Here is a 22,251-nt window from a genome sequence, read left to right on the forward strand (position 1 = left end):
TTTCAAGTCTGAGTTTCTTTTTTGCTCTGTTATACAACAGGATTAATTTTTTTAAGCGACAGGATGAAAAATTATGTGCACCGTTTTGTAGAAATGATCATCTTTAAGGTAAGTGAACTGTATAGAAGTTGAGCTGTTTATTTTTTAGAACCTTTTTAGTGTCCTTTTGGAGCAGGAATCATTTCAGGTAAATTTGTTTTATGGTTATTTTATTCGACTTCATCAATTTTACATCATCCTCCCAATGTTGAGGATCAGTCCTGAAACACCAGTGACAAATGGCCGACTCCAGCCAGATTATGAAGAAACTCCCCTTTTATCTTCGTCATAAATCTGCATCTCTGGACCATCTTTCCCACTCTGTCAGCTAGCTTATCAGACTGGTGTTGGCTGTTAAACTGGCACGGCAACAGCGGTCTATAGGCTGACTGAAGCGTTGGGTCTACAACAGCACTTTGAGGCCGAGTGTCAGCTGACCTGTTTACGGAAAACAGTCGCCTACCTTCAAGGGTGATACACCGATCCTCTGACTTTGGAAATACTATCATGTAAATTATGTGAATAATAAAAAAGCATGTTAACAAATATACTTGGCACTTGTCTTTTTGGATTGATTTTCAACTTTACAAATATGCTCTACTATTAAGCTGTCAAATACAACTTTTGTGTAATTGGTGTATTATGGTAGTCAGTCAATAAATTGCATTAGTTTTCACAAACACATAACCATGCAATACTTAAAAAAATAGGTTTATTTACATTTTTTGAAAATAAACAGGTGATAGATATCTTTAATAATATACTGCTAGGACAGTTGACTGTAACTGGCGACGACCTGCTCCAAAGATGTAAAACTGTCAAGAAAATCTTCCTCTGATATCCCAAATTTAATGTACTGATGGATGTAGGCCCTGTAAAGAAAAACAGGATTTAAAAAAAAAAAAAAAAATTCTTGTTACTGTTCTTTACCGATCTTATGGAATTTTTGTAAGACTTCATATTTGGTGTATGCCTATTCACCTTATTATAAAAAGCTACAATACACTGCTTCTGCACAGATAGAATAGAAATAATTTGGCGATCTGCTTTGCATGCATCACAGTTCACTTCTGTTCCACAAAGGCATTTGTGATGTGACTTACCTGGAAGCAAACATATTCCAGGCTTTTCCCACCATGTTGTCCAGAGGTCGGAGCAGAGCTTGACTGTTGCTGACCAGTGTAGCAGATTTCTCATATTTATTAAAAGGCATCGGGGATTTCCACACGTCGAAAGCTTCTTTTGGTGACAACCAGGAGGTATAGAGAGCCGGGTCCTCAAAACCACCTGCACAAACATAACATTCAGCTAATCTGCATAACCAAACAGTTTCAGAACAATACGAATAGGAAGCTGCTCATAATCCTTTAAACCACCCTGTACAAAGCTATATCACACATGAGCAAAACACAAGGCCAGGGTGTATAAATCTGGCACATGGCATCGTCAAACGAAAACACCCCCCCCCCCCCCCTTAAAAAACATTAGTATTAGGTTTTTATCAGAGAATCACAGTGTTCAATCCAGAGACACTTTATGACAAAGAATGCTAACTACACCCCCAAAATTTCCATTGCTGGAAAAAAGAAGGAAAAGCTCTGAAATCATCTTCAAAGTTGTCTTCCAAGCAGAATATTTTTACAAAGCATTCAACCATACAAGATTTGGTAATGAACGTTAAGTACAAGTTGTCACGTAAAAATGTAAAGACTGTTGGTAAAGTAATACAATGTGTTTCCTAAGTGACCTGCACAATGTAGGCTCATTTTAAAGTTGATGGTGTATTTTAAGTGGGTTATTTTTGGAAAGTAATTTTTTTTTTGTAAGTTTCGAGCATAAAAAAAGTCCATGGTTATTAACAGAAAATTGTTAATGGAGCTTCAGCTTTTTGAACTGGTAAATGGTCGACTGTAAAGCAATCTGCTGTTTCATTTTCATAATTCATTTCTGTGCGTTTTATGTTTTCATTGAACTGTTCTCATGTGTAACTTTTCTCTCCCTTCATCTACGCCTGTGTGGCCCACTGGGGGAACATGTTGCCCACCCCTGATATAAAGGATTTCACCCACTTAAGTTCTTGTTTGTATGATCACCATGTCTAATCTCACCCGTCTCTGCACTGTAGACGTCTTTTCCTCTCAGTATGAGCAGGTTGGCCACAGACCTGTTAAAGCTGGGTCCTGTGAGGCTCCTGGTTCGCTCAGAGGCAGCAGGCGGACGTACCTGCCAGTCTATACCTGAAACGAGAAAACAATGGGATGTGTTTTATGATTTTATCAGAGAGGAGAATGAGCTCACTTTCACATTTAATCCAATGCGATCCAATTTTATTTATAAAGAACTTTAAAAACAACACAGTTGGCCAAAGTGCTGCACACAAATAAAACACATAAAGTTACAAACACATAAAAATAAAAACAAAACATTAAAACAATAAAAGCCAACGTCTCAAACTGAAAAGAGAATTTAAAGGGAAGCTCATTCTACAGTTTTGGGGCAGCGACTGAAAATGCGCGGTCAATGTGCGAATACATAATAGTGGGAGCCAACGTAGTGACACTAAAATTGGAGTACTGTCCTTGTGTTTATTTTGCACCAGTTAAAGCCAAGCAGCTGAATTCTGAACAGACTGTAGTCACATAATAAAGAACATAGATAAGATGTGGACAGAACTTGCCCTCCTCCATCTTGGTGTTGGAGATGAGCATCTGGCGTAGATGTTTGAGGAGGCCCGGCCAGCTGAAGGTGCTGTAGGCGATGGAGGAGCTGGACATCTGAGGGATGGTGCACACACTGAGCAGCTTGTACTCCGGATGGCAGGCAAGGGCACTCACCAACTCACCTGAGATACACAGACATGAAAGAATGAAGAAAATATATGCCTCATAAAGTCACGAATTATGCAGATGGCATGAGGTAGGAGTAGCGTCAATACAGAATGTAAAAAAAAGAGGGTGGGTTGGAAGGTTGAGATGTTAAATTGTGTGGAGTTTTTTCTTTGTTTTTTCTCCTTTCCTTCCTCTTTTCTCACTCTATCCATGCTGTGTTCTTTTCTTTTTATTTCTGAATGTGTTTGTTATGTTGATATCAAAAATGAAGCATAATGTACCAATCAGGGGATCTTAAATCTGTACTATGATAAAGCTTTGCAATAAAAATATCTGAAACACAAAAAAAAGGAAAAACTACATGACCCAAACATTTCAAGACCTGTAAAAATATCGTTTCAGACATTTTAAGATCACCAGTTGCTCCCAGTGCCATCCGTGTTGCCATGACAATGCTATGCAATGCTTGTAGCACTATACACATTCCATACATCCACACAACCAGAGGAACATCAGCTAAAAGCTCAACAAAACTAACAGAACACAAACAAACAAGCACTCAAAAATAGCAAATATCTAAAACAAACTAATAGTCCCACACCGGTGTAGGTCAAAAACTAACTGAACTCACTGAATGAACCAAAGAAGAGCAAAAATAAATTGTTGCATTACGAAGCTATGATTATCAATTTTTTCTTACCTTTGCTGTTTTCCGATCATAACTTGGTTTTATATGAATGAAGCTTCTAGTATTGGCTAATCCATTGTTTTGTGTTACATTGAAATGATTCCCACTGGAAACATGGCCCAGACTTTAACAGTTGTAAGGACCTGTAGGAACCCTGAAGTACCAGCTGGGGCAGATACTGTGGTGTGTTGTCTGTCTTTGTGTTTCTCACCCAGAGGATTTCTACTGTAGCATCCATAGGAGTCTGCAGTGAGCGCAGGCTGCAACACACTGCCCAGCTGGTGGGCGATAACTCTGTTAACGTCACTGAAGGAGATGTGTTTGATGTTGAGCAGCTGACTGCAGATCCTGTGCACGGTGTCGTTCTCATGCACCAGGATGGCATCTGAGAGCCGGTAAAGGTTAGCCAGGGTCAGCACAGAGTTATAGTTCTGGACAATAACCTGAGGGTAGAGGACAAACATTTTTATATGAAATCATATATGCAAATGAAGTCATATTTTGTTTTCATGTATATGTATAACTTTTCATGTTTTCTTCAATCTGTTTTATTTCTAGGAACTACAGTAGGATTATTTTGTTTGTTTTGTTGCATATTTGTTACAGACTAAACTGAAATTATTTAAGACAGACTGTTTGGTTTATACCAGTGGTTCCCAACCTTTTTTGGTTCGTGACCCCTTTTAACATCACAGATTTCTGGCGACCCCAGACATTCAAAACAGATATGTTTTCTTTGCAATAATTAATTTGTTTTTGATCATGTAATAGTTTGCTATACTATGTTGCAAATAAACATTAATTTTAGACGACATAATAGGCTATATTATGGACAGAGGCAGAAAAGCCAGGTCAAGATTACTGCACAAAGTGAGATTTTTATTTTCCTTTGTCAGGATATGTACAGTCAGTCCAGCTTGTATTTACAAGGCTGATAATTAATACTGAACAAACAATAACTCAAACTATGAATCATGAAAGAGCTGCAGCATCTTAAACCAGCCACAATGAACATTTAAAACATAAACAGTACCACAGTGCTGCAGTTTCAGCTTCACAGTTTGTCATGTCTTTTATGTATTGTGATTGTCTCTCTAAACTCATCTTACATTTTATTACTAAGTTTTTATTTTTTATTTTTATCAATTACTAGAAATTTCAGGCGACCCCATTTGAATTCCAGGCGACCCCACTTGGGCTCCCGACCCCAAGGTTAAAAAACACTGGTTTATACTGTTGAAAAAGCATAACTGCACACATTATTACTGAATTAGCTAATTAATTGTTTTTATCACCACTGTTTGTAGTTTTCCCAGCTCTTCTTCCCTACCTCTCCAGTACCATATGGCCAAGTAAGGTGGTTGAGGATGAAGCTTTTAGGATAAATGTCCCTCAGACATTGAGTAACGAATGTGCCGACCCCTGACCCTGTGCCTCCTGCCACACTCATCATGGCCATGAGCCCAGCAAGTCTGTCACAGCGCTCCACCTCTCGTCTCACCAGATCCTCCACCACTGCTCTGTGACGAGGGCCATGGACACAATACCTAGTACAAGACAATAAGTAAAAGCATTGTTTTAACAGAGAGTAATGTGTGTGTTTTCTATGCAAGTGCTTGTGATAATGTTTGAGCATGTGTATAGATGCAATAAGGCGGCAATGCTTTGAACAATCTTAACCATGGATGACCTGGAGCTTTATGAATTTAAAAATATAGAATTTAATAAATATGTATCTATTTAGTATTAAACACTTAAATGAATGAACTTCTTTACAATTAATCTTGCTGATCTACAAATAAATACAGTGAATGTAAATAGTATTTCATTAATTAATGGGCAATTAAGAAGTGGAATTGAAAATACACTATTTATCTATCTATTCCCTGATGCATTTAATAAAATACATATTTTCTAATCTGTGTTGTACATATAAGTCCCATTGTGTCCCTATGTTTTATGGTCTAATTACACTGGTCTAAAAGTAAAATACCTCCAAAGTAAAAGCACTGAAACTTTAAAGAGTTTGAGTCACTAATAAAGAAAGATTAAGTAAAAAATGCTGGTTGGCTGTAGTTTCCAAAATACAGCCTTGGGTTAAAATGTGAAATCTTGAGAATTGAGAGAATGGGTTTTATCCGAAAGGGAAGTTTGTCTCAGTGCTACCAGATCCACTTCAAAACACTGTCTGTACGTTACAATATAATCAGTTTACAGGTTCTTTCTAGTGGCCACATTATAAATCTATTGTATAGGCTAAATGTACATAAACCAATATATACGTATAATTAAAGCACTTTTTCATATACAGCGAAAATATCAGCTAACCAGCACTTTTGTCATTTGTTTTCCAATTCATCTTATCAAAATATGTAAGATTTAATACTTTTGTGTTACATGTGATTTAAAAGCTATATTCATTTTGACTCTCCTGGTCCTCCGTACTTCACTGTATTATGTGTAAAGCAGTGGTTTCCAATCTTTTTTGGCTCGTGACCCCATTTTAACATCACAAATTTCTGGTGACCCCAGACATTTTTTTAAAATTTAAATTTAATATTTAATTAATTTGTTTTTGATCCTGTAATAGTTTTCTATCCTATGTTTCAAATACAGGTTAATTTTATAGGACATTTTGTCTATATAGTGTATATGATTATGGACGGAGGCAGAAAAGCCAGGGGTAGATTACTGCACAAAGGGAGAATTTGATTTTCTTTGGTCAGGATATGTACAGTCAGTCCAGTTTGTATTTACGAGGTTGACAATTAATACTGAACAAACAATAACTCAAACTATGAATTATGAAAGAGCTGCAGCATCTGAAACCGACCACAATGAACATTTGACAGATAAACAGTACCACAATGCTTTAGTTTCAGACTCACAGTTTGTCTGCTATGGATTGGGATTGGCTCTGACAACTCAACACAGATTTTTTGTTTGTAAGTTTTTATTTTTTATTTTTATCAATTTCTAGAAATTTCAGGCAACCCCATTTGAATTCCAGGCGACCCCATATAGGGTCCCGACCCCAAGGTTGAAAACACTGTTGTAAAGACAAGGTGCTGTGGTAAGGTTTGCGGCTTTTTAGCGATAGTTTCTCCATAAATATCTGCGAGGTGCTCCCTTACCCATTGGCCCAGTTGTTTCCAGAGCCCTGCTTCTGGCTGAAGTGGGAGGTGTCCCCGTACCTCCACTGGCCTGACCTCTCAGCCTTGGCCCGACTCTGGTTGACCACTTTGGGCTCCATGTCGATCAGCACAGCCCTGGCTACAAGCTCTGATAAAAGGCCATAGGGGCAGAAGGTAAACAGATAGACCAGGGGCATCAAACTCATTTTAGTTCAGGGGCCACATTCAGCCAAATGTGGTCTGTAGGGGGCCGGAACCACTAAAATAATAACATAATAATATATAAATAATGTCAACTCCAAAGTTTTCTCTATGTTTTAGAGCAAAAAAACCCCATTAAATTATAAAAATACTTACTTTTACAAACTATCCGAACAAAAAAGATGTGAATAACCTGAAAAAATGTACATTTCTTCAGAAAAATAAGCGCAATTTTAACTGTTATCGCTAAACTTATCATTTCCACATGTGCATTATGGATCAGATCTACAAAGACACTAAACACTGAGTAACAGGCAAAAAACTGTTAAAACTGTGCTTAATTTTCTAAAATTACATTATGAAAATGTTTACATCTACAAACTATTCTTTAAAACAATGTGAATAACATGAACAAACTGAAAAAATAAGTGTCATTTTAACAATATTCTGCTTCAGTTTATCATTTACACGGGTACATTATAACTTATAGATGACAGTGGATCTACAAATACACAAAAAATTAGGTAACAGACAGAATATTGTTAAAATTGCACTTCTCTTAAGACATTTCTGGTTGCAATTTGTTCAGGTTATTCTCATCTTTTTAAATTAAATGTTGTTTTGGTGTAAATACATGAAAGTGTTTACATTTACAAGGTGAAAAATTTGAAGTTGTGAGTAGGGATGCACCGATACCGATACGAGTATTGACATCGGCTCCGATACTCAGTGTGTGTACTCGTACTCGTAAAAGTAATCCAATACAAATGCACCGATACCACTTACGGCAGTGTGACATTTACAGTTCAGTGCAGCAGGTACGAGGAGGAGGAATAATGTGTGTGGAGTGTGAAGAGTGTGGAGATTTTTCAAAATAAATGACGGTGATAAAAGTAACGCTGACTGACAGTAACGTTAAAGACACAGACAGACACGGACGCAGTGTTCTGTCCGTCCTCTGCGTACATTCCATCTGTTTTCCAGGTGCTCGCGGATGCGTACACAGACAGAGAATACCAGCAGATGTACGGAGCGGTGCGGACCGCCGTCAACAGAAGTGAAAACGAAACTTATGGCTCATTTCTCTTTTCTCTACCTGCTGAAGCTAATATGTTAAACCTTACTAGCGAAAATGCTGCAATACTAGTATCCCATTAGTGTTGCCTCTGTCACCTCCATGTTTGTTATTACTGACTTTCTTCTTCTTCTCAAAAAATTTCCTCTTCTTCGTGGTATTTGCCCAGTATGGTTAATTCAGAGCGGCGCCCCCTGGTGGATTAATTGAGAAACACTCATTCCAACACATTAAATGTCAGTAGCATCACTTTTTTCCAGTCAGACTAATGACAACAACAATGAAGCACATTTACAAAAGGAACTAAGAACTGGAATGGGGTTATTAAGTACTCGTATCGGCAAGTAATCAAATGTAAGTACTCGTACTCGGTCTGGAAAAAAGTGGTATCGGTGCATCCCTAGTTGTGAGTATTTATTGGATATTATGGTAGTATTTTACTGATTTGACCCACTTGAAATTGAATTAGTCTGAGTGTGGCCCCTGAACTAAAATGATTATTAATATCTTAGTGTGGGTAATTTTAACATTTCACAGATTCATCCAAAGGACCGGACTGGAGCCTTTGGCGGGTCAGCTTTGGCCCCCGGGCCACATGTTTGACACCCCTAAGAAAGACAGTAAACAGAGTCAGACGGACTCAGGGAACAGGGCTCTGGAGGACTGTCATACCTCCATGTGTAGTTTGGTGGAAGAACCGTTCCCAGCTGGCGGTGCAGTAGGGTGTCCTCTGTCCGTCCTGTGCGTCCCTGCAGAGGATGTCAAACAGCTCCTGACCCACCTGGTTACCGCACTGACCCAGCTGAACCGTCACCACAGACATTTTAATCTCAGACGTTGACAATAAACAACGTGATATACACGGGAAGATGCGCGGGTTTGATGACTGTATCCATGAAGCCGCTGGTGAGTGTTTACAAGAACCGCCACCGGAAGTAACCTAGTAGTTCCGGTCCAAACTGTCACACTTTCAAAATGAAACGTCCGTCATCGTCACAGTCAAGATAAAATTTAGGGTGTCCCAAAAAATGTATACACACTTCAGCAGCTGATAACTCAATTGTTTGTTTTTTCTTTGCAGATTAAACCCATTGAAATTAATTATGGAAGCCTGACTAAACTTTGAAGAAATGAAATTCATTCTAAAATGCTACTGGAAGTATGAAAACGTAGTTGAAGTGCAGACACAATTGAAGGTTAATTTACTCTGTGTGATTCCATTGCTTGAAAAAAAATAAAGGAAGGTCCGCACAACCTGTGAGCTCCCAAAGAATTTATTTACCAACGTGATGTTTCGGGCCATCGGGTTCATCAGATGAAGGGCCTCGGCCCAAAAACGTCACGGAAGTTTTTTCATCATTTTTTGGGATCCTGCATACCTCTCATTTTCTGGATGTGCGTGTCGATCACCTCTCTTCATGATTCCATTGCTTCACATTGACAGCAGTGTCTGGATCAGAACGGACGTCAGTTTGAGAACAGGCGGTGACAAAACAATAAAATGATGTTTGTAAATTCTATTACATTTTGAAAATTAAATTAATTGTGATAAACACCTACTTTACAATTACTGAAAGTGTGTATACATTTTTTGGGACACCCTGTATATTTTTTGCATTAATGAATTATTATAATAACATAAATATACGCTGCTATATGTAAAAAACACGCAAATTAATACTATAACAATAATAATAATAATAATAATAATAATAATAATAATAATAATAATAATAATAATAATAATAGATTAATAACAGATAGAATAGTTTTTTTGCTTATTTATTTACTCTTAGTTATATTTACATCCACTTTATTTGATAGAAATAAAGTGTCAGCAAATATAAAACGTTATTTGATTTAAAATGCGCTTTACAGCTGCTGCTGCTGCTGCTACTACTACTACTACTACTACTACTACTACTACTACTACAAATAATAATAATAATAATAATAATAATAATAATAATAATAATAATAATGATAATAGTAGTAGTAGTAGTAGTAGTAGTAGTAGTAGTAGTAGTAGTCATGGTAGTAGTAGTAGTACTAGAAGTAGTATTTCTATACACTGTATTTGATTGAAAAGGTCCTTACCAAAAAATAAATATCTCATTCACATGAACTAGATCAGGGGTCAGCAACCCTGGTCACACCTGATGGTCGTTATCAGGCTTCTGCTGAGCTTGATGATAGGCTTATCATTTGAATCAGGTGTGTTGGAAGAAGGATACATCTAAAACATGCAGGATAGTGGCTCTCCAGGACCAGGGTTGCTGACCCCTGAACTAGATGGAAAATGCATTACAGCAGGGATAAAATGCCATGGTTAATATGACATGTAGATTTATATATATATATATATATATATATATATATATATATATATATATATATATATATATATATATATATATATATATATAAACAAAATATTCTTCTGCTACTACTACTACTACTACTACTACCACTGCTACTACTACTACAACAACAACTACTACTACTACTACTACTACTACTAATAATAATAATAATAATAATAATAATAATAATGATAATAATAATAATAATAATAATAATAATAATACTTTGTGTACTATTTTGTCTCAATGCTTTTCATGTCCATATCATATCCAACGGTTACCGCCCCTTTAGCTGATTGGCACAGTGCGCATGCTCAGTGTAGTAGCCGGTTATGGCGGCGGTGTGTGTTTGTCCATGAGGTGGGGGACGCCTGCTATTCTTACGTTCTGTGTCAGAGCGATCCGAGCGAAGCGCTGCCATGGCTGGAGTGTTTGACATAGATTTGGATCAGCCGGAAGAAAACGTCTCCGATGATGAGAATGAGGAGGTACATTAATGGCAGATGTTGTACGAAACTGCGATAGTTGTCAGAGCAGAAACTCTTCATGCTCAGTAGCTAGCTAACCTGGTAGCCTGCCAGCCACCGCAGGCCTGTTCCCGCAGCCGGAGCTCCCAGGCCTCTGCAAGCACGGTTAGCAGCAGCAGCTAAGGCTAACGCGGCACCGTTAAGCCTGACAGCGATCACAACAGAGCTGTCATTTGTTTTGTCTCTTTTGTTTTTTTTACTAGAAACGTGAGGAAAGGATGGAGGGCGTGCTTTGTTGACGCTGTCACTTTTAAAAACCCGTACTGTCACGTTCGTATTCTGCAAAACAATCCTCAGTTGCTCAGAGGTGCTGCAGTGATATTACTCGGTGTGCAACAGTTTATTTTGGCAAGAATGTAACGGAGTGTGGACTGTGGAGACCAGTGCCCGTGTATGTCCAGATTTCATCAGCACAATACAGATGCACCTTTACACGAAATAAGTCAATACTGAAATGAGACCACTGCCTCGGTCATGTTACAACCTGTACATTAAAAAAATGCATACATGTAACCCTCATCACACCTCCTAATAGGGTTAGAACGAATACTGATAAGAAGAAAAAAAACATCTTTCCCTTGGTATTTTTACTCATATACACATGCAAAACAGGAATATTACAAAGTCAGGATGAGCAACTTTCAGGATTTTACCAAATATCTTGCACCATGTTGATGTCCATGTTGCTAAGATTGGGCAATAATTGCATAACAGCTCCTGTTTGTCAGTATCACATCACAGTTCTGGTGTGACTTGAGGCCACAACACAACTGAACACCTGCAAAGAGGCAGTTAAAAACAAATTTCGAGTTGAATTTGTAGTGTTAGTAGTTGCTGCAGAATTTCTTAATACCATTTCTAAATCCAAGTATATACTTAGATTTTAGTGAGAGTAACCCAGTGGGATTTTTTTTCCCCGAGACATTATTACTATTACTTATTAATTGTTGGTAGAAGATTTTAAGTGTCATCCATTCCTTGTTGTAAACAGAGAAGTTTTGTTTGAAAAAAGGCAAACAAGATTAGGAGCAGCGAAAACCATCATGTCAACTTGTGTTATAATTTAGTGCTTACTGTAAATCATATTTTAAGAATTCATACAAGGTACAATGAATTCCCAGCAAGTGACTGAATGCCTGAAATGCAATGGAATCGAAATGTGTTTGTGTTAATTTGCTACCACAATACTTATCTATGTCATCACAACTGTCATACAGTTTCCTCTGTGCAGGCCTAATTGAATTTCTGCTGCTCCTCTTGTTTCTTATAAAAATAATCCAAAATTAAAGAGTTTGTCATTTCCTTCCAGGCCCAAATCAATGACATTATGGACCAGTGCAGCGGATTTGAGTTGTGAGTAGTAATCATCATGGATTCTTCTGGATATATGTGATTTTGCCTTTTAATTTGAGAGGTGAGTGTGACTGAAATGCATTCAATGTGTGATTGTAGCAACATGGACGACTGTGAGAAGATTGAAATATCAGAGGATAATGTTAATCAGGGGACAGAGAACATCAGACCAGAGTGTTTTGAGCTACTGCGGGTCCTAGGGAAAGGTGGCTATGGAAAGGTACATGCAATGAACTAACATTCACATCATGTCACATATGTACACCTTCTTCTGTTCAGTACTTCTGTTGTGCGTTATTTTAAGTAATAATTTTTGTTGCAGCTTGTAAATTTCTTTTCTCTTTGTGCAGGTTTTTCAAGTTCGAAAAGTTGCTGGAGCTGCTTCAGGCAAAATATTTGCTATGAAAGTTTTAAAAAAGGTACTTTTTTATTTCCTGATCTATGCTGTACATGATTTAATTTTTTTTTATTTTAAAGGCATATAGTTTGTATCATGTGAACATAACTGCATGCTTGTCATTATGGCACTTCTGTCTGCAAATATTGGCTGTCCTTGAAGCCAGTGGTGGGGTAAGATTTCACTGCTCTTTGGTAGATTGCCATCTATGCTGCTCTGCTGCAGCCTTGGCTCTTAAAACACTTTGCCTCAGCCCATTAGATATCGCTTGATACACGCGCTGCTTCTGCTTGATTGGCTAAAATGACCCTGATGACACAATGAAGACCTGACAGATTTCAGCTGGTCTTTGTGTTCAGGGAAGTTTTAATAAAAGCCTCGGCGTAGTTTTGGGGTAGAGCCCAGAGCCCGTACTCGTGAAGAATCTGTGAAGAATCTGTTCTAACTTGCCCAGTGACATTTATCTGGCACTAAATGGAGGCCTAGGAATTAAAGCAGTTTATCTTCACTGGTAATAAGTTACAGCGGACAGTTAAAGAGATGTTTTAACCTGTTTGAAGATCCAGCAGGTGGACAGTGAAAGGACAAATGTGAAAATGTGGAAATGCAGAATGACAAATATTAAACTTTTTTCAAACATGTCAGTTGAACTAAATCTGGGAAAATACTTCAGATTCTTATACTAAACACCCAATGGAATATGCAGCCATATAGTAGCTACATGGTGAAAACTGATGAATTGTTTTGCACCTTTTCAATTTCAAAAAGAATTCCATTATATTGATCATAAATACATTATTTTTTATGTTGAGGCCAGATGTACACATTTAACAAAACCTTTTACTTTTTGCATTAAGTCTTAAAATGAAAAGTAAATGAATAGTCATACAGGTCTTTGCTTAAGTGTCACAACTGTTTCAAATAATTCTAATAAAATTAATTAATGAACTCAATAATACAATCTAATGTCAATCAATCAATCTGTGTGTTAAGTCCTAATGTAGGGGGAAAATGTGGTGAAGTTGACTTGTTGCTGTTTTCAACACATCTTAGATCAATAGTGAAATTGCAGAGAAAATAGGAAAGAGATCCAGGCCATCCAGAAAAAAAAAACATTTTATACACATCAAAGTAAATTAAAAGCCTTTATTCCTGTGACTAAACCATTTAAGAAGTTATTCAGTTTTTCAACCCAAGACAGTATCTGTCAGGGCTATAAATTAATATAATATACTGTAGATGTAGCAACATTTAGCAAACCCAATTTCATTGCATGTTATTGTACATGTACCTTAAATGAACATGACAAACATGAAATAGATTTACATAATGACAACATCCAATGGGAAAGAACCCAATAAAAGTATGTTGTAGGATGAACAGTGGTACATACATTATATACCAATTATTATTATACCATTATGGCCAATAATTGTCAGGAACATTATCACATCATTGGATGAATATGATTTTCTCCCATTGGCAGGTGTTGTATAATTGATTGTATAACTGTTCTGGGTTGAACTACGTTGACTTTTTAAACGCTTTAATCTTGAGAATAAAGGGTTTTAGATTACGTTATTCATGTACCCAGATCTATTCTGTTTTCTAGTGAGTCATTATGTTGAGCTTCAACCTTGGTTTTTCTTCTTATGGTTCAGAATGTCAGACCGTCATAAAATTAATTGAGGTGAGAACCATGATTCCTTACTGGTCATGTGCGTGTGTTTGTAAAAGGCTCACAAATAACTTACTCAAATTATTCTGATATTCTTGATAAGAACGGGTCTGATTATGCAACAGCCATAATGATCAATCACAAGTTTGCAATCTTTAACAATACTCACACTTTTATTAGGCACAAATAGGCGACAAAACCCCCAAACAACAGCCAAAAACTGAAGATTGAACATGTAGCAATCAAACCCTTTCTTTGTGGTAGCAGTTAGCTTCCTCTTGTGTGTTTCATCCTTAAAATCAAAGCGCTCCTCAAGTGTCCGCCGGGCTGTTGAAGCTCCATCTGTTGCCAGAATCGTACCAGTCAAAGCTGAGACAACACTGTTGCTGATCGACAGCTTTATAGCTTTCTGACAGAAGTGTTTTGCAAACATAAGCAGCACCATGAGCAGAGGGGGAGAGTGGTTGTGGAGCGAAACAAGAAAACAAAGGACTAGGAGAAAACGCAACCAGACTTTATTATTATCAAATCTTATTAAATAGGCCTGTTATTATTGACAGATTCTTTTTATTCTTAGTGATGTAGATGCTTAAATTGCTACATGTGAGATGTGTTGTAGTAATTATCTGTGTCAGGTGTATGTAGTTTGCATTGATTAAAACACATCACCATCTCTGTTGACTGTTTGATATTGCTCTGTGATTTGCAGGCTATGATTGTACGTAATGCCAAGGACACAGCTCATACTAAGGCAGAGAGGAACATCCTTGAAGAAGTGAAGCATCCCTTCATTGTAGATCTCATCTATGCCTTCCAGACGGGAGGAAAGCTGTACCTCATCCTGGAGTACCTGAGTGGTCAGTGCACACTCAAACTCAACCCAATGAACGCCACGGACTCACACACTATTGTTGCAAATGAGGAAAAATTGGTCAAGAAACACACAATTTCATCATCATCATAATCCTTATCATACAGCGGTGTCAGCTACAGAACAAAGCCTTCAGACATGATAGAGAAATGTTTCTGTTTAACACCTTTGTCTGTGTGTGTGTGTGTGTGTGTGTGTGTGTCAGGAGGAGAGCTTTTCATGCAGCTGGAGAGGGAGGGTATCTTCATGGAAGACACAGCCTGGTGAGTAGGGTCTATTTTCATCATTGCTTAGAGGGATTAGCAGGATATTTGTTTACTGCTCATAAACAGATTGAAGGCATAATACAGGATTTATGCCATTATTAAAATTCTTATAGCACATTGGTAGCAGCCAGGAGGACCGTTTAAGGAGATGGTGCTGTCCACTGTCCTCATGAAACTGTATTAAGTGATTTTTTTTTTTTTTTCCCTTTTTTTTCCCTCCTTTGTAGTTTCTACCTTGCAGAGATCTCCATGGCTCTGGGCCACTTACACCAGAAGGGCATCATTTACAGAGATTTAAAGCCTGAGAACATCATGCTCAACAGCCAAGGTGTGCTCACAATGGTGACAAGTTTTAGGATTTATATATATTTGGATGCAATTTTTTTGTGCTTGCAAGTGACGACTCACCGCTTCTAATATGGCTCAGGTTTTAGGGTTAAGGTAAGGATGTAAGACACATTAGATCAGGGATAAAATATTCAGGTTTTCCTCTTATTCTAAAACAGATCACAATATATTCCTACTGATCTATATACATGCAGCCGTACATAATCTTGACATATAAACGTTTTCTACTGGTGGCAGAACACAGGCTCCCTCTTTTGTTCTTAAAACCATATTCAGGAATATACAGTATGTTTGTATACGTCCTAAAACCTACTATCCAAGTCTTCCGTAATGCTGAAAATTAGGCGTGTTCATCTTATAGCTTGAAATGCAGACTTTTCTTTACAGTACAGCTTTACCCCAGTTTTGCAAACTGTTGGCTTGTTACTTTTTGTATGCACAGAGACAACTTCATATTTAGATCTGAGTTATTAAAAAAAACACCTGCTCCACACGTATGCATGGCATAAATAGAAGTTTCCACACTTTTATGCTTCTAAAATTGTAATCTACATACCTAACGCTAAAACTGCATCTGAATATGTGTTGTTTTCTTCTAGGCCATGTGAAGTTGACAGACTTTGGACTGTGTAAGGAGTCTATTCATGACGGCACCGTGACTCACACCTTCTGTGGTACCATCGAATACATGTACGTCATGCACTATAATTTTACTCTTCAGCTCTTTCTTAACAATATTATCATCGGTCCTGTGTTCCCATTCATGTATCCTGCTCTCCTCTTCTTAACGCTCACTCACGCTCATTGTCGACTCCTTAAAAATCCGTGTATCAGTATGGAATGTGCACTGTGACTGTTTCAGGGCCCCAGAGATCTTGATGAGAAGTGGACACAACAGAGCGGTGGACTGGTGGAGTCTGGGCGCTCTGATGTACGACATGCTCACAGGAGCGGTCAGTTTGCATTTTACATTAAACTTAGCTTCCCCCTTTGCTCCTATGAATCATGTTACACTTAGACTATTTTTTTCTTTTCCATCACAGCCCCCTTTCACTGGTGAAAACCGAAAAAAGACCATCGACAAGATCTTGAAGTGCAAACTCAGCCTCCCCCCCTACCTCACGCAAGAAGCTCGTGATCTCCTGAAGCGGGTACGCAATGCTGCATTCGCAACTTGTGTTTACTCCAGGGTGTTATGTGGGCAGTTTTGTTTAAAGTCTTATTTTTGATTGTACAGTTGCTGAAGAGAAACGCCTCATCGCGGCTGGGAGCAGGAGCAGGAGACGCAACAGAAGTACAGGTAAATACATGAAGTTTCTGGATCCACAGATACAACACTGAGCAAAAATATAAACACCTCATGTACAGTGTTTGTGTAACATGAGACACATGGCCCCAAAATGACCTCATGATCTCTTATAATTGTAAAACATGGTTAATTCTCTTGATTTGTCAACAAACTTTGTGTCCATCTCTGCGAGTGAGCACTTACTCAGTGATCCAGTGATTCCATCCACAGCACAGGTGTGGTATGTCCAGACACTGCTTAAACAGTGTTAACAGTTCTCAGGCACTCCTTATACTGGGGACAATAAAAGGACACCTCAAAATGTCTAAGTTCATCAGACGTCACCATCACACAGATGTGGCGAATCATGTGGGAATGTTCCATTGGTAACGTTGTACGCAGGGATGTCCACCAGAGTGGATGCTGCACAGCTGAGAAGAGGAGTGGAATAATGCCCCTTTTCCACTGCACCTTTTCAGCGTGACTCGACTCTACACCATTTTGGCGCTTTTCCACTGGGGCTTGTACCTGGTAACCTTACTTTTTTTTCGTACCACCTCTGGGGAGGTTCTATCCGGGCTGAGTCGGCACTGAAATTTCACTGCTGGCCGCTGATTGGTCAGAGGGAGTGTCGTCACACATGCAACAAGGCATGAATATCTAATGCAAACACCATACACCGACAAGAATGATAGCAGAGAAGATCTTCAGGTAACCTATATTAACAAAAAAATGCTTTTTTCTATCATTTTACTTGCAGCTTGGTCCGCATAGACCGCACCGTTCAGTGCGACATCTATTGTATATAAGGCATTAGCTTCCCATCAGGAGTCGTCTCTCGGCAGCTCTTATCCACTGGTCTTCAGCTTTATACTTCTGCATGGCTTTCATAAATGTTCTTTACTTTTCGTGTTTTGTCTCGCTGCTTGTATCTGTTCCTGACTCTCTCATTTCACCTTTTCTGTGACAAAAAGCCACAGACTGAGCAACAAGTACAGCATCACCTCAATGTCATCCATTATCATTACTGTTTACTATACAGAGTGAGACTTACGTCGCCTAAAAACGATGTCACGACAGTTTTGACTCCGCTAGTCAAACCTATCTTATTTGCGCCGAGGTGATACCAATTGCAGTGGAAACGCGATGGCACTGTTACAAAACCATGTAGAGTTTAGTCGAGTCAAGCTGCTACCATGCAGTGGAAAAGGGACATATCATTCCACAGGGCACAAGTGACAACCTCGTCAACTCAATTAGAAGATGATGTGTCACTCTACGGGAAGCCAGCGGTGGACACACAAGATATTGAGTGGTGATGGCTTTCAACCGGCCCCCACCATGTCCACATGAATGTCCCTGAATGCCAGACGCCACTATTGTGTTCTAACGGACAGTAATCTGTATCACATTGGAGCATTAAAATAAATTGTGTAATTTTTAATATATTGTGCAACACCTAAAGCGATTAAACATTTCAAATGTGGCATGGGGTGTTTATATTTTTGCTCAGTGTATGAAGCCTTATATAAATGTGCACCCACACTCACTCAGTCGAGTCTAACAGTGTTTGTGTTCTTACAGGCCCATCCTTTCTTCCGACATATTAACTGGGAGGACTTGCTTGCCCGGAAAGTGGAGCCTCCCTTCAAGCCTTTCCTGGTGAGTAACTGAAGATGAGGCCACGGGAAGTTAAAAATTGGATACTACTACATGCTTAAGATGGAAATGTGAGACTGTTGAGTGTTGAAATTAGATCTCTGCACTAGAATGATGCTACATACCGGCCTAAGATGCTTTTTTTAGGCAAGTTGGGTTTACACTGTAGTTATTTTGCTGCAGTAAATTACACTACTTGGATGGGTTTCAGTAATTGAAATGAAAGGATCTCCTCTTTCCATCTTCTTTCTGATTACTGACACATGGACTCGTGTTGCTGCTCCATCTCACCCGTGCTCATTTTCTCTTCTATCTTCGTAGCAATCGGCTGAAGACGTGAGTCAGTTCGACTCGAAGTTTACCAGTCAGACACCAGTCGACAGCCCAGATGACTCAACCCTGAGTGAGAGTGCCAATCAGGCCTTCCTGGTAATGTCCCACACCACGTATTCATAGGCTTCTGTTCACTGTGTTCATTTTGATACCGTGTTGATGTTTTAAATCTGGATTATTTCCAACAAAAAAGAAAATAATGAGAAATTGGTTTGCATTTAATTGAACATTGGGGGGGGGGGCATTATAATTAGTAAGAAAACAACTTACTAAAGTGAAAGTCTGAAATTCATAATTGGTGCATCACTGACTTCATCAGATCTGACTTGGATCATTTTCTGCTTTATTTTTCCTCTACTTTAGCCATGACCTAGCCATTAAACATACCTATGCATCAAATGTACCTGTGTTTGTTTTTTGTCTTTTCTCATAGGGTTTCACATATGTTGCTCCGTCAGTCCTAGAAAATATCAAAGAAAAATTCTCATTCGAGCCAAAAATCCGCTCTCCTCGACGGATCATGGGCAGCCCAAGAACACCCCTCAGGTACGTCTGCAGTGGACAAACCCATATACTGTATATATGTGTGTGTGTGTGTGTGTGTGTGTGATTAGCCTACTTTGACATTGTAATTTTTGTTTAAAGAGCTTGACCTATCTACATCCTGCTGTTCTCATCAGTGTTGGCTGCATCTCCTCAAACCTGATATTGTAATGGTTGTAGCTGGACATACATCTGAAGTCGGCTTGTTTTCATTTCATTATGCAGCCTTCTCCATTTGAGTGGACTTTTATATACTATTATTAAGACTGTTACAGTCATATCTACCTCTCCCCATCTCCACTGGGTCTCATTTTTACTCTTTGAGGTTGTTCTTCTTTTGTTTTCTTTAATATTCAACATGATCTTAAAAAAAAACAACAGTACATTAATAGTCCTTCTCAGTCACCCCCTCTCTTCCACCAAAAGTGCGTGGTACGGTATTTACCTGCAGAGACATTGGCCTCTGCCTTCATTTTCCCATTTTCCTCTTGTTTTGCTGTGTTCAGGGCTTTTCTGGGCAGGGAATTTCTGTCTCCACACAGTGATACTTAAAAACCTAGTGACTCTAGTTACAGCTTCCTCCTTTTTCTGCTTCATGCGCTTATCTGTGATTTACAGAATCCTCTTTGACAGATGGAAAACATATTAGAAATTGCTCACTATGAAATGTATTTGTGGCCTTTAATATTGTCCTGGCTAATTAAAGTATATCCTCCTGAAGACACAGCAATGCATTTTTTTCCTTTGTTTCACAGCTTTACTTAAAAAAATGCTGGTGACTTCATTAAAATAATAAAAAAAAATATCCATTGCATCATGCTGTTTTCAATCGAGGCAATTATTTCATATAAAAAAAACAAACTTTTACTTTCCTGGTTCTCAGGAGTCTAAGCCAAACACTGCACCAATTTAACATTGTCACACATCACATATCACAATGGGTGATATGTGATGGGACACACATCACTACTATCTGCAGATGATGATTTTTTTGTGGAAATGTTTCCACAGACACATAGTTTAATGAAAAAAAACATAATATTGTTGGAGGGTCATAGACTCAAACACTCTGTTAACGCATTTGGACATAGTGTGACTTTACCGTAAATATTTAAATGAAAATCTATGAACTTTTTCCTTTTAAGGCATAAATATATGTGCATACAAGACTGTTTCATGCCTCTGTTTCTTTTCCCTTTGTCCTTCCAGCCCGGTAAAGTTCTCTGGAGGGGATTGCTGGCCCCGCAGCCCCCTCCTCACAGGAGGAGGACCAAGTGTCCTCCAGTCTCCTCAGGACCAGGCCATGGAAGTGTCCACTCCAGAGCAGATGGATGTAACCACCAGCTCTGAGGCCTCGGCCCCTCTTCCCATCCGTCAGCCTGCCGGCATCAACCTGGCTCAGATGAAGCAACAAGCCTATCCAGTTGTAGCCAAACGGCCCGAACATCTACGTATGAACCTATGACCCCCCCACCTCTTTAGGAGAGTTTAATTCTTGACTCTTGTTTTTTTCTTTGTTGATATTTTTTTATGAAACAAAGCAAAAACATATGGATGCTAGAGACAATGAAAATCAAAAATTGCACATCCGCACACTACATTTACTGTCACAACCTGGAGTTTGTGCGTGGGACTCCGGCGCGCTGCAGTTAAGTGCTACGTCATCGACGACATCGCTGTCTTACCACTTCTCCTCTGGCACCTCAGGTCTCATGACCGTTGTCCTCTGACACCCCTCCTTATGAAACTGGACTAGTTGGGTTGAAAGTCACATGGGGAACTATAGGCTTTGTGTGACGGCTGTATCCCATGAAATCAAAGGAGTTAATGTATCACAGTATGCAAGCAGTGTACTCTGAAATGCAGTCAGTCTTCTGTACAAGACATCTGAAGTGCTTTGGGCTGTTTGAATGAATGCCAGTGAGGAAATTGCTTCTATCGGCATACTTTGACCAGTGTTCTTAAACAAATGCTTCCTGGCTCTAAGATGAAATGAATTGGATTTAATCATGATTTAAATGATCAAAGAAATCAAAAGAGAACAGTGGACAAGTAAAAGTTCTCAAAGATGGATGGATATAGCTTTATGTCTTACAGTGGTTTGCAAAACAAGATTACCTGAGCTATACATCAATGAATGAATCCATGAAAGCCTCAATTTAAAAAAAAAAAAAAAAACAAAAAAAAACACATTGACTTTAAAATTCTTTCAGCGTTGATGTTGTGGAATGGTTTATCTGATGTGGGATCTTTTAATTATCTGCTCTTCAGGCGTTTCTTCAATGCTATGTGATGTTTCACAGGATTAGTTGACACATCACCAGACATAATTGAGCTTGATGCAATGTTAGTGTGACTCACTTTCCTATCACCACCAACAACAAACCGATCTCGGTGCTGCTTTATAGTCCCCGCCCCCTTTGTTCACCCAGGAGACTGTGGGCCTTAGTGGCGATGGGATGTCAGACCCCTTCTGAGCCTTGGAGGGAATTCATGTTGGAGACTGTGTCACCAGTTGATCTGGACACTGTGGGCTTTAATACTCCAAAACCTGGGGCAGCATTTACAGCCTCTTGCATCAGCCTTCACTTGTTTAGGAAGGAAATTTTAGAATTCCTGAAAAAGCAAGGAAATTATAATAAAATTTTAAAAATACAGTG

At 38.7% G+C, this 22,251-nt stretch overlaps 2 protein-coding genes across 2 annotated transcripts; one reads left to right on the forward strand and one right to left on the reverse strand.

Annotated features, from left to right (window-relative positions):
• Window positions 1-731: 731 nt before the first annotated feature.
• On the reverse strand, window positions 732-8,885 carry tubd1 (tubulin, delta 1). The gene is made up of 8 exons (XM_030151222.1): window positions 8,638-8,885; window positions 6,690-6,837; window positions 4,886-5,102; window positions 3,767-3,998; window positions 2,717-2,881; window positions 2,148-2,276; window positions 1,143-1,326; window positions 732-911 (listed from the first exon to the last, which is right to left on the reverse strand). The coding sequence occupies exons 1-8, from the start codon at window positions 8,786-8,788 to the stop codon at window positions 806-808; spliced, it is 1,332 nt and encodes a 443-aa protein (XP_030007082.1). The 5' UTR covers window positions 8,789-8,885; the 3' UTR covers window positions 732-805.
• A 1,760-nt stretch (window positions 8,886-10,645) lies between these two features.
• On the forward strand, window positions 10,646-22,244 carry rps6kb1b (ribosomal protein S6 kinase b, polypeptide 1b). The gene is made up of 15 exons (XM_030151857.1): window positions 10,646-10,816; window positions 12,165-12,208; window positions 12,308-12,428; window positions 12,559-12,627; window positions 14,993-15,140; window positions 15,360-15,417; window positions 15,648-15,748; window positions 16,368-16,458; window positions 16,631-16,721; window positions 16,812-16,919; window positions 17,006-17,068; window positions 18,641-18,718; window positions 19,037-19,144; window positions 19,482-19,594; window positions 20,801-22,244. Exons 1-15 carry the CDS (start codon window positions 10,748-10,750, stop codon window positions 21,054-21,056), a joined length of 1,518 nt encoding a protein of 505 aa, XP_030007717.1. The 5' UTR covers window positions 10,646-10,747; the 3' UTR covers window positions 21,057-22,244.
• Window positions 22,245-22,251: the final 7 nt, after the last annotated feature.

This window comes from Sphaeramia orbicularis, chromosome 13 (assembly GCF_902148855.1).
Source record: "Sphaeramia orbicularis chromosome 13, fSphaOr1.1, whole genome shotgun sequence".
Taxonomy (NCBI): Eukaryota; Metazoa; Chordata; class Actinopteri; order Kurtiformes; family Apogonidae; genus Sphaeramia; species Sphaeramia orbicularis.

Excerpts from the sequence above, each read along its gene's own strand:
- tubd1 (XM_030151222.1), bottom strand. The coding sequence starts at position 8,788 with ATGTCTGTGGTGACGGTTCAGCTGGGTCAGTGCGGTAACCAGGTGGGT. Across the intron at positions 5,103-6,689 it reads GGAAACAACTGGGCCAATGG|GTATTGTGTCCATGGCCCTC; the intron begins GTAAGGGAGCAC and ends GTCTTGTACTAG. Across the intron at positions 2,277-2,716 it reads CAACACCAAGATGGAGGAGG|GTATAGACTGGCAGGTACGT; the intron begins GCAAGTTCTGTC and ends TTCTCGTTTCAG.
- rps6kb1b (XM_030151857.1), top strand. The coding sequence starts at position 10,748 with ATGGCTGGAGTGTTTGACATAGATTTGGATCAGCCGGAAGAAAACGTC. Across the intron at positions 16,459-16,630 it reads TGTGGTACCATCGAATACAT|GGCCCCAGAGATCTTGATGA; the intron begins GTACGTCATGCA and ends TGACTGTTTCAG. Across the intron at positions 16,722-16,811 it reads ACGACATGCTCACAGGAGCG|CCCCCTTTCACTGGTGAAAA; the intron begins GTCAGTTTGCAT and ends TTTCCATCACAG.